This window comes from Sciurus vulgaris, assembly GCF_902686455.1.
Source record: "Sciurus vulgaris genome assembly, chromosome: 3".
NCBI lineage: Eukaryota > Metazoa > Chordata > Mammalia > Rodentia > Sciuridae > Sciurus > Sciurus vulgaris.
In genome coordinates, this window is record NC_136463.1 from 159125994 (window position 1) to 159142649 (window position 16656).

The 16656-nt window shown below is 35.7% G+C and overlaps 1 protein-coding gene across 3 annotated transcripts in view; it reads left to right on the forward strand.

Annotated features, from left to right (window-relative positions):
• The window catches only part of ADAM23 (ADAM metallopeptidase domain 23), a 157207-nt gene that overhangs the window by 125179 nt on the left and 15372 nt on the right, over positions 1 to 16656 (forward strand). For 2 of the 3 annotated variants that reach the window (XM_079130583.1, XM_079130582.1), the window contains exons 20-24: positions 420 to 483; positions 1447 to 1552; positions 4191 to 4310; positions 7013 to 7181; positions 9894 to 10005. In XM_079130583.1, coding sequence (XP_078986709.1) covers positions 420 to 483; positions 1447 to 1552; positions 4191 to 4310; positions 7013 to 7181; positions 9894 to 10005 — 571 coding nt within the window. The remainder of the gene's footprint in view (positions 1 to 419; positions 484 to 1446; positions 1553 to 4190; positions 4311 to 7012; positions 7182 to 9893; positions 10006 to 16656) is intronic. The other variant, XM_079130584.1, reaches the window with a different exon arrangement.

Below are 16656 nucleotides of genomic sequence, written 5' to 3' on the forward strand. Positions count from 1 at the left end.
GAAATCTAATTTTAAATCTAATTTGTGACCATTTTAAAATAATTTAAGCTTGCCTGTTATGGGAAAAAATAGTTTTGAAGCCATTTTACAACCATAACCATGTACATACCGGAGAAGCTAAAAATCATTTTGTATGATGTAAAGAAATGTGCCAAATTTTGTTTTCCATAAAATTTAAATTTTTAGATAATTAATTTGGATTTTAAGAAACTGTACTATGAAGTCTGTTTTAAATTTTAAGTGTGTGGGATTCTCTTAAGATATCTGCGATTCTTACTGGTCGCTATGAAAATATTAGGATATGGAATGAAAAAAGATAATCCTTACCTAACTGAATCTGAGCGAGACAGAGTAGGGAGAACTAGGGGTGCAAGGGAACTGGCTGTGTGTGTTCATAGCATGTGCGCTCTTGTCTGCAGGGCCGCTGCTACAACGGCGAGTGCAAGACCAGAGACAACCAGTGTCAGTACATCTGGGGAACAAGTAGGTGGCATCTTCCTGCCTGGTGGTTTTCTTTTAATATTGTTCTCCTCAGCCAGGTGTGCACATCTTGGAGTAACGTTTTAAAATAAAGGCATCTAGGAAAGGGCAAGAATAAAGGGATCTGTGAATCTCAGTCACAAAACTGTAGAGGGGTTGGAGTGGAGCTCAGAGGTGGGGGTGCATGAGAGACCCTGAGTTCAGCCTCCACCTCAAATAATACAAGAAGATATACAATACCCACTGTATGGAGGAAACAGCTACTCAAATGAAAGACTTGTCCTCAGAACTGAATGGTGTCATTCAGTGGTTGTGGCTATCAGAGAAGACTACTGCATCTCTTGCAAAGATGATTTTTGACTGCAGAGGTCACAGTCACTGTCTTGTCACTTGCATGGTTTACTTTGTACCTATGCACCTTCCAAGTTAGCTTTCTGTTTTTTACCCCAGAAGAGTGACAAATTTGTTTTAAAAATTTTTGCCATTTGCTATCTCAGTTCCAGTGAAGAAACACAAGTATTTCTGAGGAGCAGATAAGTACGTGGTCATGTCTTTGCACGTTCCTCAAATGTTCTTACACATGTTCTCTTGATGACATTCACACTGCCTCTCCCATGAGCTTCAGTTCACAAGAGACAGACTCAAGAAATGGTTCTTTCTTGCTGGCTAAGGCTGGGCCAAAGGAGAAGAAAGGACACAAAAACAAAGAGAGCCCCTGGCAGAAGTGATTTCAGTTGTCTGCAAAGATCATGAATCTGAGATTTGCATTCGGTGCTTAAGTTCTCAGACGAAAGATCAATAAAATCAACTCGAATGTTTAGAACACAGGAACTGGCAGATGCTACAAATGAGGGTTTTCCTTTCTTTTTCTAGAGAACCAGTTGTTAAACATTTAGTGACACTACTGGTTATGTTTAACAAAAAAAGAACTAAAATCAGTTTTCTTCCCTTGCCAATCTCCAACAGAGGCTGCAGGATCTGACAAGTTCTGTTATGAAAAGCTGAACACAGAAGGCACTGAGAAGGGGAACTGTGGGAAGGAGGGAGACCGCTGGATCCAGTGCAGCAAACAGTGAGTGTCAGCTTTGGAGCCTAATGACCACACTCGGAGGTCCCCATGCAAGTACAGAACGAGCACAAGATAAATGTCACTCATTGTTATAAATGTCTGGCTACTCAAAAATAAGCATACATGTGAAAAATTCACTGGTGTATCTGGAGGCAAGTGACGATAGACAAAACTGACACTATGAAAAGAGGAAACTCAGAAAATCCTCATATGCTGTATTTTCTGTATTTTACCTGATTCTCGTTTTGAAGTGATACTTTGACAGAATATTAGAAATGAATATTAGGTTTTAATTTTCTACTTTAGCTAGAATAGTTGACCTATGAATGTACTATTATGCACAAAGTTGAAGAGGTAAATTATGTAGACTATGTATTTTGGGGTCTATTCAAAGTACAATAATAATATATTTTTAATCATTTCACATGTGTAGCTCTTTTTGATGTAATTAGCCATCAAATATCTATATCAGAGGCTTTTCCCTTCTAAAGAGCATCTGGTTAGTGCATATTAGAGGCATCCTCACTCGGGAAGAGAGGGGCTTTTAGAGCACATTGGTTATGCTGCCCTTTAGTTGGTTGATGCAAGTTAGAATTGTGAGTCTATAGTTTATTCAAGTTAATCCAGTGTCTTGGATCTATGGGAGCATTTAGTTATCAGTCAAAACTTCTTTCCCTAGCAGTGAGGATTTTCTTCCAGTTTCAAAATAGAGCAAGGATTTAAAGGAAGTTGTATTTCTCTCGCTAATGATCTCTGTGCTTATACTTCATGAAAGTTTGCAATTCCACATAGTGTTTGATAGTGAATGAGGCCTTACCAGACCATAAGTCTTTGACCATCATTTCTTTAATATTAAACTAAAGTATTGGGGAACAGTTTCCCATTTGATATCTTACAGGTGAGCTGCATATGTGCCAAGATGTTAAGTCTCAGTTCTTGAAGTGCCAGGGAGAAGCAGGGAGAAGCCTGACGTAACCAAAAACCCATGGGATTGGGTACCTCCAAATTGATTAACTTTATCATTAACTCCATGTGTTAGACCAATCTGATCATTTCTCCTTGTCTCTGTGACTTTAAAATGTTTGGGAGGCATTGGATTAGATCATTGTACAAGATAGCTTTTGAATATCTGGTGATAAAATATCCAACCCCCATAAGTTGAGGAAAATTGATATTTTTTGAAACTTTAAAAAAAATGTGACATATAATATATAAATTTAAAAGTAACACACAGATATGCCTTCTACTAAATAATTATGAGGTGAGCCCCCACGTAACCCCTGCCTGGGTTAGGAAATAGAATGTTGCACCATCCCAGAAATAATGTGTCCTTCCCCATGACAGCTCCTCATCTCTTTCTAGGAGGTCCCTTTAGCCTGACATTTGTGACAATGGCTTTCTTGCTTTTTTTAAAAGTTTTACTGCCTAAGTTTTTATCCCTAACACTTAACACACTGTTTCATAGTTTGCTTCTGAAGTTCAACATTTTAAGAGCTTTTCATGGAGTGTACAGCTGTTTAGCAGTTTTATTTTTTAATTTTTGTACATGCACATACTAATATACTACAATTTAGTTCTCCATTTTATGTTGATGGACACTTGGGGTGTTTTCTATGTTTTGGCCATTAGGAACTATGCTGCTGCAAGCATTATACATGTAGCCTAGTGTAAGTTTGCACACATTTCTCTAAGGCCCTGGTACCTAGTTGAAAAATTGCTAAGTCATAGGGAGTGAATATTTCCAGTGTCACCAGGTGATGTCAAAGTGTTTTCTAAAAATAGTTTTACTAGTAAACTCTACCATCAATAAATGAATATGAGAATGTTGTACCATATTCCTACCAATGCCTGGTCTTCTCAGATTTTTCACTTTCATCTATTTAGTTGGGTGTGAACTACTATATTATCATGATTTTCATGTGCATTTCCCAGATTCTAAATAGCACTTGGCACATTTTCTTACATTTATTGAATATAGATTTATTTTTAGTGATCTGTCATTTCAGTTCTTTGCCCATTCTTTAAGAGTCATGGCTTACTTAACAGATGGGCCAGAGGTAGGTGCCCTCATGGTGGGTGAGTTGTATAACAATGTCACCAAGGACCTGGAACACTTCTGTCCTGCTGTTCTCTCTGTAATCCTTGCATGCTGATTTTTTCCTTGTCTATGAACTCATGATCGCAAGGTGCATGCAAAACTGCACATTCAAAGGTAGGAAGTAGGGGTAGGAGCAAAGCCATGTCCCTGTTAAGCTCTAACCTTTATCCAGAATTCCTCCTAGCAACTCCCTTTCTTCCTTTTCTTCCTTCCATCTCTGTGCCCTGGACCCCTTTTAGCTATAGAGAGTGGGGAGGAGGGCTGCATAGGGAAGTTGGTATGGGGTAGCTTAGATACACAGGTAGCTTAGAAAAGTCATGAACTGTCTTTCAGGCTCTCTGCTTCACCACCCCAAGCAAAAACATGGTCCTTCTGGCAAGAAAGGAGGGATCATAACCAACTACAATATCTAAATAAAAATTTATATTTTGAAGGAAAGAGAATATTTAATTTTTTTGAATATATGTAAACTGAATACTTTTGATATTTTTGAGCTTTATTTCTCTTGCCTTGTTCTTCCTTTTTTCTTTTTAACATATTCAGTGATGTGTTCTGTGGATTTTTACTTTGTACCAATCTTACTCGAGCTCCACGTATTGGTCAACTTCAAGGAGAGATCATCCCTACTTCTTTCTATCATCAAGGCCGAGTGATTGACTGCAGGTAACACATTAAACATTAGCCTCATAAAGCATGAAAATTACAAATTTCAAAAAATCAAATTTTGAAAAATAAATTAAAAAAATCAAAGATTTTCCTTGTTCTTACAAGAGGAACATTGGCTTAGATTTTATCATCATCTTTCATGCGGAGAGTCACTTAAAAAAGAAAGTATTACATTGATTTGCAAATTACACTTGATCTAAATTGTACTAGTTAATACTAGTGAAGCATTCTTTTAAATCATGATCCGAAGAGTGGAATTATCATTTAAGTTGAGTATTCCCTATCTCAAATACTTGGGACCATATGAGTTTTGAATTTCATATTTTTGGGGATTTTGGAATATTTACATGCATATAATGAGATATCTTGGGGGTAGGACCAAAGTCTGAACATGAAATTCATTCATGTTTCTTATACACCTTGTACACAAAGCCTGAAGGTAATTTTTAAAATCTATGCATTCATTCATTTATTTTTATTAACACATGTTAATTGTACATATTAATGGAATTCATTGTGATGTTTTCATGAAATCATACAGCGTGCAGTGATCATTTCCAACCAAGCTTCTTCCCAGCACCCTGCCCACCCCTGCACCTTTTTCAGTCCTCAGTAATCACTATTTTACTTTCAGGTTAATACTTTCTGTTTTCACATGCGAGAGAGAACATGGTAGTTGTTTTTCTGTGTCTAGCTTATTCTGCTTAACAAAATGTCCCCTAGTTCCATCCATTTTTCTGAAAATGACAGCATTTCACTCTTCTTTATAACTGAATGATATTCCATTGTATTTATGTGCCTCATTTTCTTTATCTGTTATCTGTTCAGGGGCATGTAAACTGATTCCATATCTTAGCTGTTGTGAGCAGCTGCAATAAACATGGGCATGCAGGTATCTCCTTTGTATGCTAACTTCATTTCCTTCAGGTAAATAGCCAGGAGTCAGAGAGCTGGATCATATGCTAGTTCTAGTTAGTGGTGTGAGGTGCCTACATACTGTTCTTCATAATGATCATCCTAATTTAAATTCCCACTGACAGTGAGTGTCAGAGTTCTTTTTTTTTTCCCATCCTGGCCAGCATTTGTTTTTGTTTAGATAATATCTATTCTAAGTGGGATAAGATGCTATCTTTTGTAGTGTTATTTGCATTTCCTTGATGGCTAATGATAGTGAGCTTTTTCCCTATATTTATTGGTCACTTATATTTCTTCTTTTGCGAGGTAATTCTTATATAGTATTCTTAGTGCACCTGAGTTTTGAATGTGACTCATCCCATGATGTCCACTGTAGACTTTTCCATTTGTGAAGTCATGTCAATGTTCAGAAAGTTACAGATTTTGGAGTGTTTCAGATTATAGATTATTGGATTATGGATGTTCAACCTGTACACTTTTTTAACCCACAATTACAATTTTGAGCATTTGGAATATGTCACTATTTTAACACTATGTTTGTGTTTTTTATTTGTGACAAAAAAACCACATTTAAGCTCTTTGTAGTGTGCGTATGGATTAGAATGTGATTTAACAAGTACCCAATCACACGTAGAAAATATTTATTAAAATATTATTTATAGCTGTAAGCTAACATTTTATGTTCAGTTGTCTTAAGAATAGGTAAGAGGTTTGTTCTTTAGTCTGGGAATCATAATATATTCCCTTCAAGTATATATTGTACCCTTCAAGCAGTGACAATTCTAAGATACCATTCTCTTATTTAAATTTTCTGATATTACCTGAACCACTTTTGGGATTCCCCCTACAGAATAAACTTCAGCATCTACACTTATTTTTAGTATCTTCAGAATACCAAATCTTCATCTTATGTGAATGAATAAAATGTGTGGAATTATCCAAAAATAATTTTGAACAAATTTTAGTAAATTGAGTGAGTACTATATTGGATTATGTCATATTGGTCAAGTGATTACTGTTTTCTCTGTATTTTTAAATGAATTTGATGGCAATTCTAACTGGGTTTATGACAATAAGATCTTTCCTGGAATAAATTTGCAGTCTTCGTTGCTTGTTACTTTGAAGCACACAAGCTTTCTTTGTGCACATTTTCACATATCTGTTAACAGCTTTGTAAAATTACATTGTTACGTTCTAAATTAGCATATTTGTAAACTATTCAACAAGATACTCTGTTAGTAATTATAGCATTATCATTTAAATTCATGTTGTCCCTAACTTTGAAATTTTTAGAAGTAAAAATCAATAGAAAAGAACTGGTTTATTTTTTTCAATTATCAATAATCAAGTCCTCTAAAGTAATAATAATAATTTAAAAAATGCTTTTATTTGCACTTTTTGCTCAACATCTGCTTTTTTCCCTCCCTTGCCACATCTGAAAGCCTCAGAGAACTAATGACATATTTGTTTCTTTTGTTCTTATACCAATGCTTCTCCCCTCGTCTTAAAATTAGGTGTTAGAAATAAGTGAAAATTTAAAATACACTTCATGCAAATGATATTTTTCCTGATGATGTGCAGTGTAATAATGATAGAGAAAGGGAGTTAGTTTTTGTTTTTTTAATGCTCTTTTAGTAAGAGGGGACTGGGAAGGGGAAAAAGAAAAGAGAAGATTGGGAATATGCTAAGAGAAACCTCTGTTCATAGACAGCCTCTTTGATTCAGCTGACACTGTATTTCTAAGTATGGTGTTAATGATTGTGTGGATCTTTTTCTCCTCTTAGTGGTGCTCATGTAGTTTTAGATGATGATACAGATGTGGGCTATGTAGAAGATGGAACACCATGTGGCCCATCCATGATGTGTTTAGATCGGAAGTGCCTACAGATTCAAGCCCTAAATATGAGCAGCTGCCCACTTGATTCCAAGGGTAAAGTCTGTTCAGGCCATGGGGTAAGTAAGTAAAAGCATCACTGTTCCAGCTTGAACCTCCATGTCTGGTACCCTCAGGATTCACAGTGTCTAGACTTCCAGTTCAGCCGTTCTCCTAGGTGTCTATTGCCAGCATCTAGGCATGGATTATGACTATTTTATTAGTGCCCTTATCTGCTATCTGTTGTTCTTTTTCCTTTCACTGGCTATTTAAATTCACCACATTCCCAAGACATTATTTGGTATCCATATTAGTATTTTGCCGAGAAACAGAACCAGTAGGAGATCTGTCTATCTGTCTATCTATCTGGATATATTATGAGCAATTAGTTCATGTAATTATGGGAACCCAAAACATCCCAAAATTTGCTCTCTATAAGATGGAGAGTCAAGAAGGCCAGTGTTAGAATTGTCTGAGTCCAAAGGCATGAGGAGTAGAAGAGTTGTTGAACCCTGTCCAAGGGCTGGAGAAGATGTACCCATTCAAGTAGTTAAGTAGGGAAAAAAAAAAAAAAATGGTATGTGTGAATCCCCCTTCCTCCTCCTTTTTGCTGTGTTCAGGCCCTGAATGGACTGGGTGATGCCCACTCACGTCGGGGTGGGCAATCTACTTTATGGAGTCAACTTATTCAAATGCTAATCTCACCTGGAAACAGTCTCACAGATACATCCAGAAATAATGTTTAATTGAACATCCCATAGCACCGTGAAGTCGGCACATAAAATGAACTATTACAACAGTTAAAAATGGTGGAAGAAAATTGATGTGGTCCCAAAGAAACTGTAGATCCCATGTGACTCTTTTGTATAATTCAAAACAACTTAAACCATTGTGGTATTTCACTGTCATCAACTCAGTATGAGCAAACTGAGTATCCAGGTGCCAGATCACACTAGGCTAGAGGTTGAATCAAGGATATTTGCAAGTTTAAAGCTGTACAGTTATGCGTGGAGTGTTTGTTGTTAACCAAAGAGAAAAATGCTGTCCCTATTCACAGCTACATGAGTCTTTAATTCTGTGAACAAAGTGTTTGGGCAAGTTGCCTTTATTAGTATATCTAAGCTGGATATCAAAAAACAAATTTTAACTGTTATTTAAATTGGGCTTATCAAAAGGAAGGCATTTCAAAATTGACACAGACTTCAGAAATGGAAAAAAGAGGGCCAGGAAGAAACTGAGAGCAATAATTTAAAAAGGGAGATGTTGGAATGAATGTAAAAGTAATTCAAAATTGATAAATAGGCAGGTTATCTGGAGCAGAACAAGGTGGAAAGGTTCAAGGAACTTGTGTCCAGTGATCTTGAGATTGGGATTTCACTGGAAGAAAGAATCACGGGGAGACATAATAATCCAGCAATTTGAGAACTTGGATTTGGGGGCTCAAAATGAATCATGGGTTTGAATCCTGGCTCTGCTTCTTACTGTTCTGGTGAGGTTGTATAAGTCACTTACCTCTCTTGGCCCTCAGGGTGTTGGCATGGTGTAACTAAGATGTGTCTGGCACAAGTACTTGGCACATGGTATTTTAACATAGCACAGTAATTGCTATGTTAAAATAAAGTCACTAGCCAGACTTCTCAGGTATTTCAGTTACTGCTCTAAGAACATAAAACCTAATGCTTAAAAAGACTTGAATTTCTTTCCTAATACCCCTTACCTTTTCCTCTTGTTTTTAAAAAGGTCAAACTCAGCCTTATTAATTGTAATCATAGTATTATAACATTTCAGATTCAAAAGCTTCTAAGTTTGATTTTATCATCTCTAATAATCTGTCTCTGAATGTATTTTGTAGGGAGGTTAGGGTTTCAATATCCCTGTCTGTAGTTTTCAGATGGTTATTTATTTCATCTAAATTGCAAGTTCATTCCAACTAGCTGTTTGGTCCCCAGAGAAAGAGACAGAAGATGAAGATCACTCTGAGGTCTTCAGCCTGGTTGGTTGAGAAAGGACTGGAAAGGAAGGTGGGAGGGGTGCTTGTTTGGCAGGGAAAGTGCCACCATTGAACTTGGGGTTGGACATTAGTGATTTGTTCTCTGCTCTTTTATCTCAGGCAGTGTCTCTTGAGCCCATTGTCTCTAATCTTGGGCAGTTTCTCTTAAGTCCACTATCTGTTAATTTACCAAATTAAGCATGTTTTCACATATGTTCCTAGAAACAAGTATGAATGAAAGAACTACCTTGTAGACATTAATGTACATATGTGCTTAAATAATATTATCATTATTAAATAATAATATTAAATAATATCATGAATAGTACAAACTTAAAGCTTTCTTCCTCTTCCTCTTTATTTTTATGTAATGAACAGAAAATATATTCAATGATTTGATTTATACATTGTTTTCCCTCATCTTAAGCTCAAGGTGTAAGAAACTTTAAAAAATATTTCCATTGATTCTTTTGCTACTGGGGATTGAACCCAGGAGTGCTTAACCACTGAGCCATATCCCCAGCCCTTTATATTTTTTATTTTGAGACAGGGTCTCACTAAATTGTTTTGGGCCTTACTAAGTTGCTGGGGCTGGCCTTGAACTTTTGAGCCTCCTACCTCAGCCTCCTAAGCTACTGGAATTACAGCAAGCACCACCACACCTGACTCCCAGTGATTTTTAAAAAATTTCCTCCCTGCCTATGTCCCTTTCACATTTATCACGACTCCATGAAGCACAGTGAAAATGCTCCATCTCTGTTCGTTCTTCTCCTTTTTTTTTTTTTTTTTTTTTTTTTTACAGGTGTGTAGTAATGAAGCCACCTGCATCTGTAATTTCACCTGGGCAGGGACAGATTGCAGTATACGGGATCCAGTTAGGAACCCTCACCCGCCCACGGATGAAGGACCCAAGGGTTTGTGTGATTTCAGTTTCTATTCATTTCCTAACTTCATTCATTCCCACTCTTCCAATGCACCAGCATAACACACTCATGGATTTGAAAGGAGACACATAAGAACATCTCTTTTTGCCATTAAAATGTATAATTCACTTTACTGCAGAAGTAAGCATCTTTTGTATATCATATTTATAAAAATGTGTTTGAATTACCTCTTAACCTAGACAGAATTGGAAAGAAGTATACCAATTTTCTCTAACCCAGTTTTCTTCCTCTCCTTTAAACCTCATCCTTTTTCTATGATTGCAAATGCTAAATTATTTTATAGTTTGTCTAAGCTATAAAAGTCTTTTGGGTTGACATAAAACTCTGGTCTTTCCTCAGTATTTGAATCCCTGCAGGGGGATGTTATAGACTTCCATGCTCTTTTTAAACTCAGTTTTTTTAAGGAGTTAAGATTTTTGATAGAATTTTAATTCTTCAAAGAAGAGGCAAAAGATCTGATCCTTTGTTTTAGGCAGTCATTAAAAAGAGAGAAATTAGAATTTTAGAATTAGAAGGAGTCTCCATGGCTGCTCAGAACCACCATCTGATTTTGCAGTTGAGGATGCCCAGCCCCTGAGGTCAGGTGACATATAGTTTCCCAGGCAACAAGAGACTGAGCTACAATCAAGAACCAATTGCCTGATCTCAGACTCATGCTCTCTTCCACTACAGAATCTTAAAACGTAGTCTGTGTTGTCATAAATATGGTAATCATTTTCTCATTATTCTTCCGGTATAATTCTCAGAAATCTAGAAAAGCCTTCAGCCACAATTGGCTTACTACAGCATCCATAGCATCATGCCTGAGAAACAATTAACTACTAGAAGCAATTTTAACATACAGAGATGACATTATACATCAGCTTACTTTTCATGGTATTTCTGGCAGTATTTTATAAATAATAGCCTTGCTTTCTCCTACAAGTAGCTAAATGCATATCGGAATAATATGATGCCCATCAGTTCCATTCTGGATAAAAGTTCATTTCAATTCTCTGAACCTCAGTGTAGTCTATCTGGAAAAATATGACTCCAAAAGCAGATGAAGCTCTATCGTCTGCAATTCCTAAAGAGACTTAGGCTGGTTTGGATGCATGTGAATTGTTCTGTAATAGTAGGTGTGTTGAAACGCATTTCATACGTTTGCTTAATATGCCCTTGATATTAAAATTCTATAAGAATCATTATCACACCCTCACAGTCTATTTCTATTCTTTTTCCACTTCTAAAAGTGAAACTATCCCACTTTCACATTTTGTCTTTTGTTACTTTAAAACTAGAACAAAACATTCTTGGATCCACCTTCAGAAGTTAGATTTAGAGATTTAAGCTCTGACAAGCAGAGGTTCTTTCTCTCCAAATTTTTCTCTCCATAGCATGTCTGTGATTTTTATAAAGATCTAGATACATTTCCTCAAGTGATGCATAAAGAAATCTGAACAGAAGAGCAGAGCTAAACTTATTTGGACTGCTCTTCTTTAGGCAGAGTAGGGAATTATTGATCCCCATCCCAAGCAAAGCTATATTTAGAGTTTAAAAAGCGGACAGGTGCATTCCGTAGAAGAGGAAATTTGCAGCTGCCCTTTCTTTTTCTTTCTCTTAATATGGTGATATTCTATACTGTCTTTTAAAAAATAATGGTTTTGATCATCCAGATGATGGTTGTTATAAAAAGTTTTCTCCAATAGACAATATGTAGCAAATACATATTTCTTGTTGAAAATAGAGAAAGGATCAAAAAGACAATAAAAACCAGCCTTAATTTCACAACTCATAGGTAGGTGATCAACATAAGCATTCTGGTATATTTCTTTTCTGTGATCTGTTTTCCTTTTTTTATTCTAATGAAGACAATGAGCCATTGGAGTAAAAGTTACCAATTGGTTCCAATATTGTTAGAATCCTTGTGAATCTCTAATAATTTTGATTAAATTGAAAATAAATCATCAATATAAATGAAGATCAGTTATTTTTGTAAATTATTAGATTTCCAGAAAAATCAAGCAATTTTAGTACAACTAAATAATACTTCATCAGTATTGGCTATTTATGTTTTCTCATTCTCTATAGAAAAATCTATTAATAGAGTAGTAACATGGTAACAGAAACCAAACTTTTGAAAACTTTGTTATAGATTTATAATTTTATTCTTGATATTAAATGATAATAATAATATCTCTTAGAAGAGGCTAAGAGAGATACTATACACCTTACTTTTATTTTTGTCCACTAGGCAAATATTTAGCAATCTCTACTGTTAAAAAGAGAGCACCTCTTTGGCACATAGCAGGCATTCATAAATATTCATCCCTTTCCTTGGGAATATGTAATAGAAATGAAATGCAGCACGTGGTGCTGATTTTCAATTAATTTATATGTATTTGTTGTATTGGCTTGCCAAAGGGTAATGGTAGTGAACTTATGATATTGATTCAATCTGTACTTTCTTGACTGTAGGTTCTGTAGCATTTAAGGTGCAAGTTTTTCTCCATAGCCCCACACTGTATCTCCTTTTTTTGGGGGTCCAGTTGGTTTTGCTGGCACTTGCTTTATTGAGCACTGTGTTTGGGCCTTCCCCAAATGCACACCATGTGCAATGATCTGGATAGCTATATTCACACATGAAGATTTTTTGGGTAGGTGCTGTGAGAAGGGATTACAAATACTTAATTTTATTTAACTTTAATATTCTTCTTTGATATGGAAGGGAAAATTCAAGAATAATGAAAATATTCTTTTTTTATCATAAATCTGGGCAAAAAAGATGAATTGTACCCAACAACATCCCTTTGATCAAGATCAAATTAGCATAAATAAACAGATTCCGTGGCTCCCTTTCCATTGATTTTGGGATGTCAGAAATGAACCAATATGTTTTAAGTATGTCTTCCTTTTAAATTTTAAGTTCTTGGAAGAATAAGAACTTTAACTTGTCCGTCTGGGCAGGGACTCAGAGTGTGCGTGAAAGCACTGCTGTTGAAGTCACTGCACTTGCTGAAGTTGTCTGCAGTAGACCCACAGTTTAAAGCATGCTAGCCAGCCTCTCAAACCAGAGGTTTCTAAAAACAAGGAGTAGAACCGCAGCATATGAACCATGTGAGAAAGGATTTTTTCTTTTCTTTTTTTTTTTTTTTTTTTTTTTTTGTGTATGGGTGTGGTGCAAGGGATGGAACACTAGGGCCTCACACATAAAGCCCTCTACCACCGAACCACGTCCTCAGTGCACTAAGAATTTTCAAAAAAAAATTTAATTCTATTGCAGAGGTTACTTCATTCATTTTTTCCTACGCCGACATTTATTCTATATACAAAAACTCTCTCAACTTGTTTCCACTGAAATCCCTGAAGGAAACTGTTTTCCTACAAGGATAGAATACATTTGAACTCTTTAAAAAAATTTCCACTTGCTGTAAGGAGAACATATTAAGTATCCTTAATTTCTGTCAATTTGTAGACACTTTTGCACAGTGCTTATTATGTTATACAGGGTGATTTTTTTCCTTTGATGGTCATCTGGTATCACCATTCTAAAAGGGAAGAGAAGAAACTGGCTCATATAAAATACTTTCAGTGACATTTATGGGCAGAGATTATTGCTAGCAAGCTTGGGCTTAATCAATACCACCATCGTCATCAAATTAGAAAAGACCTTAGAGGCAATTCATTCCAGTCTTATTGTCCTACAAATGAGAAAACTAATTTAATTATCAGGGTTAACATCTCATTAGTGGTACAGCCAAAAATAAAATGTGATCACCTGAGCTTGGCCCGACACTTTTTCTATTATTCCAGACTGCCTCATTTAAAGCACAGTATTAAGTTATTCTGCTCATCCTTTGAGCACAATAATAAATAGAAAGGGCAAAACAATAACCAATCAATGCTTAAGCTTATTAGCTGAGCCATTACTTGCCAGTGATGCTTATTATGGAATTTAGAAGAATGGAAGTATCATTTTGTTAGAACTCAATTTTTGAAAACAATGTTTGCTAAATTTTAATCATACTTTAAGGAGTGATATTTAGTGTTTACAGTTACCTTTCCTATGTGCCCTCTTGGTGACTTACAAATCTTTGATTTTGTAGTTCAGATCATGAGATTGGAGATGTTATCACTATCATATATGCTTATGCTCATGCATAACTATGTGTTACCTAAGTATTTTTCTCATTAACCATGACCTCACCAATAATTTAAGGATTTGCCAAACTTTAAAGTATTTGAGTAATTATGAGTTCATTTTGAGTTCATAAAAATTCCATATTTTTATTGACAACTTAAGTTGAAATAGTATTCACAGTGAAATAATTTATTTTGCATTCTTTTGAACATTTGTCCCAATAAATCCAAAAATGGACTCTATTTTTTTTAATTCATAGAAAAGCATAAGAAAATTTGATTGTATGTTTAACATACTGAAATTTGAAGCAAGATGAAATATGTAGCACAAATATTATACCATGAGGTTCACAAAGAGTTTATTTGGTATTTACATCTAATCCTAAATTTTAGTGAAGTAACAAATCTCTACAGAAAGAATTTTTGTCCGTAGAGTACCCATGAGTGCATTGTTGCCTCCTACCTTTGAAGTACACAGGGATGCAGGATTTTAGCCCCTTTGACTCACTGAAATCACTTGGTGAAATTGCATACCTTCCTGTTTCAGAAACTCTCTAAAAGAAAGCAACCACTCCAGTTTCAAAAGAGCACAATTTCTAAAGGTCTGAAGCATGCTTTGCAGAGGAATTCTACATATAAAATAAAGTCTTAAAAAGGAGAAATTTTAGTTTGATTCTTAATATCAAAATACACATCAAAAGTTTTGCCTTTTGACTCAAGTGAACCGAGAGAATAGGAACCAAGATTAAAAATAATAAACCAACAAACAACAGAAATAAACATGAAAACATACTGGTAGGTAATACACAGGATCCACAAACACGTTAAAGTGACAGGTAAGTGTGTTTGGCTCTCAGGAAGCAAATAAACTTGTAATATGAAGACTGCTGGTTCAGGTTTGGTAGGGTGAGTGGAGATAAAAAGGAATCTGGTCATGTGTACAGCATCATGCCTAGGAGAAAAAGGGGCTTTGAGTAGGTAAGGAATGAATGAGTGAGTGAACAAATGCAGTTAGATAATTAATAAACTAATACAGAAATACAGCTGTTTTATAGGCCCTCAAGGGTTCCAGGAGAAAAGAAAATTTTCCAATGAGGTGATAAATTCTTGGTAGTTGTGAAAAGCAGCTGCAGCAACCTCCAATTTTACACATGTCCCCTGTAAAAAATCCACCCATCTGTGGACCAGTTAATTCATGGCAATTTGAGAACAGGTTGACTCAGCACTTGATAACCCTGCTGCATATGACAGAGTCAGATGAAACTTCATATGCATCTTCAGCATAGCAGAACTAGGAGGAGCAGGAGGGAGGGAGGAAGGCAGGCAAAGGACAGTCCTGGAAAAGCTTTTTCCCCACTTTCTTTTATCTTGTTTTGTGTTAACAGTACTTATTAGTTAAGCATTTGGGGGTGCTTATCCTTTTCTATCCGTTTATCTGGAATACACATTTGAAGCCCCTGGAAATTTCTTGTTCCCATGGTTGTGTTTCTAACACGGGCAGGATGGACTGCCTGCTTCTGTTGTTTCTACAGTGATAAATTATACCACAGCAAATACAAAAAGCTTTTCAAAGTTGCTATTTATATTCATCTTTCATTTTCTTACAATTTTAAAAATTAACAAATATTCACTTAATATCACATTTTATGGGGCAGTGTTTGTCATATAATTTATCTGATGTCTTATATAAAAATTAAAGAGATAATAGGAATGTTTCCTGTATTTCAGCTCTGACAGCCAGTGCTTAAAACCTAAGCTAAAAAAAAGTTATAAAATTATGTGCTTTAGTTAAGTTAGTATTCCAGAAGCAGCGATTTTTTTTTTAAAGGGCTTAAAAAAATTGAAGCTTTGTATTTGAGATACCTTTCCATCCTAGTATTTGCCTTCCTAATTTGAAAGTCTGAGCTGTAGTTGAGGCTATTTTGGATTACAATGTATCATCACATTTGAAAAACATTACCATCATTTTATAAGTTGGTCTTCTTCTATTCCCCTCAGTGTTCTGAGTAGACTTTGTTTCCTGTTGTGACCCCATCTATGTTTTGTTTTTTAAAAACTTAGTGTTTAGTTAATAACACTAGACTCATTCATTGCTATAATTTACCCTGTGATAAAACAAAGTAATTGTGCAGTTGGTCACTCTTCCTTTGGGAGAATATTTACTAAAAGGTCAATCAGGTCAATATGGAGACTTAAAAAAAATATGACTTTCAGTCTTGGTTCTTTGTTTCATTTCACTGTTTCTCATAGCACATAGTCTCTGTGAAGTGCAACCTTGTTGAAGCTAATCTCTGTTTTCATTGGCAAGGTCATTTGAAGCCATACTTTTGATTTACATAGAAATATGAGTGCAAATGCATCTATAGTGCACACACACACACACACACACACACACACACACACACACACAACTCTAAATAATCTGCCTTCCTACTTCTACCCCAGACTTTATCTTACCTATGGGCACAGAAACGGTGAGACACAGGTGTTGAGTGTTTCTGC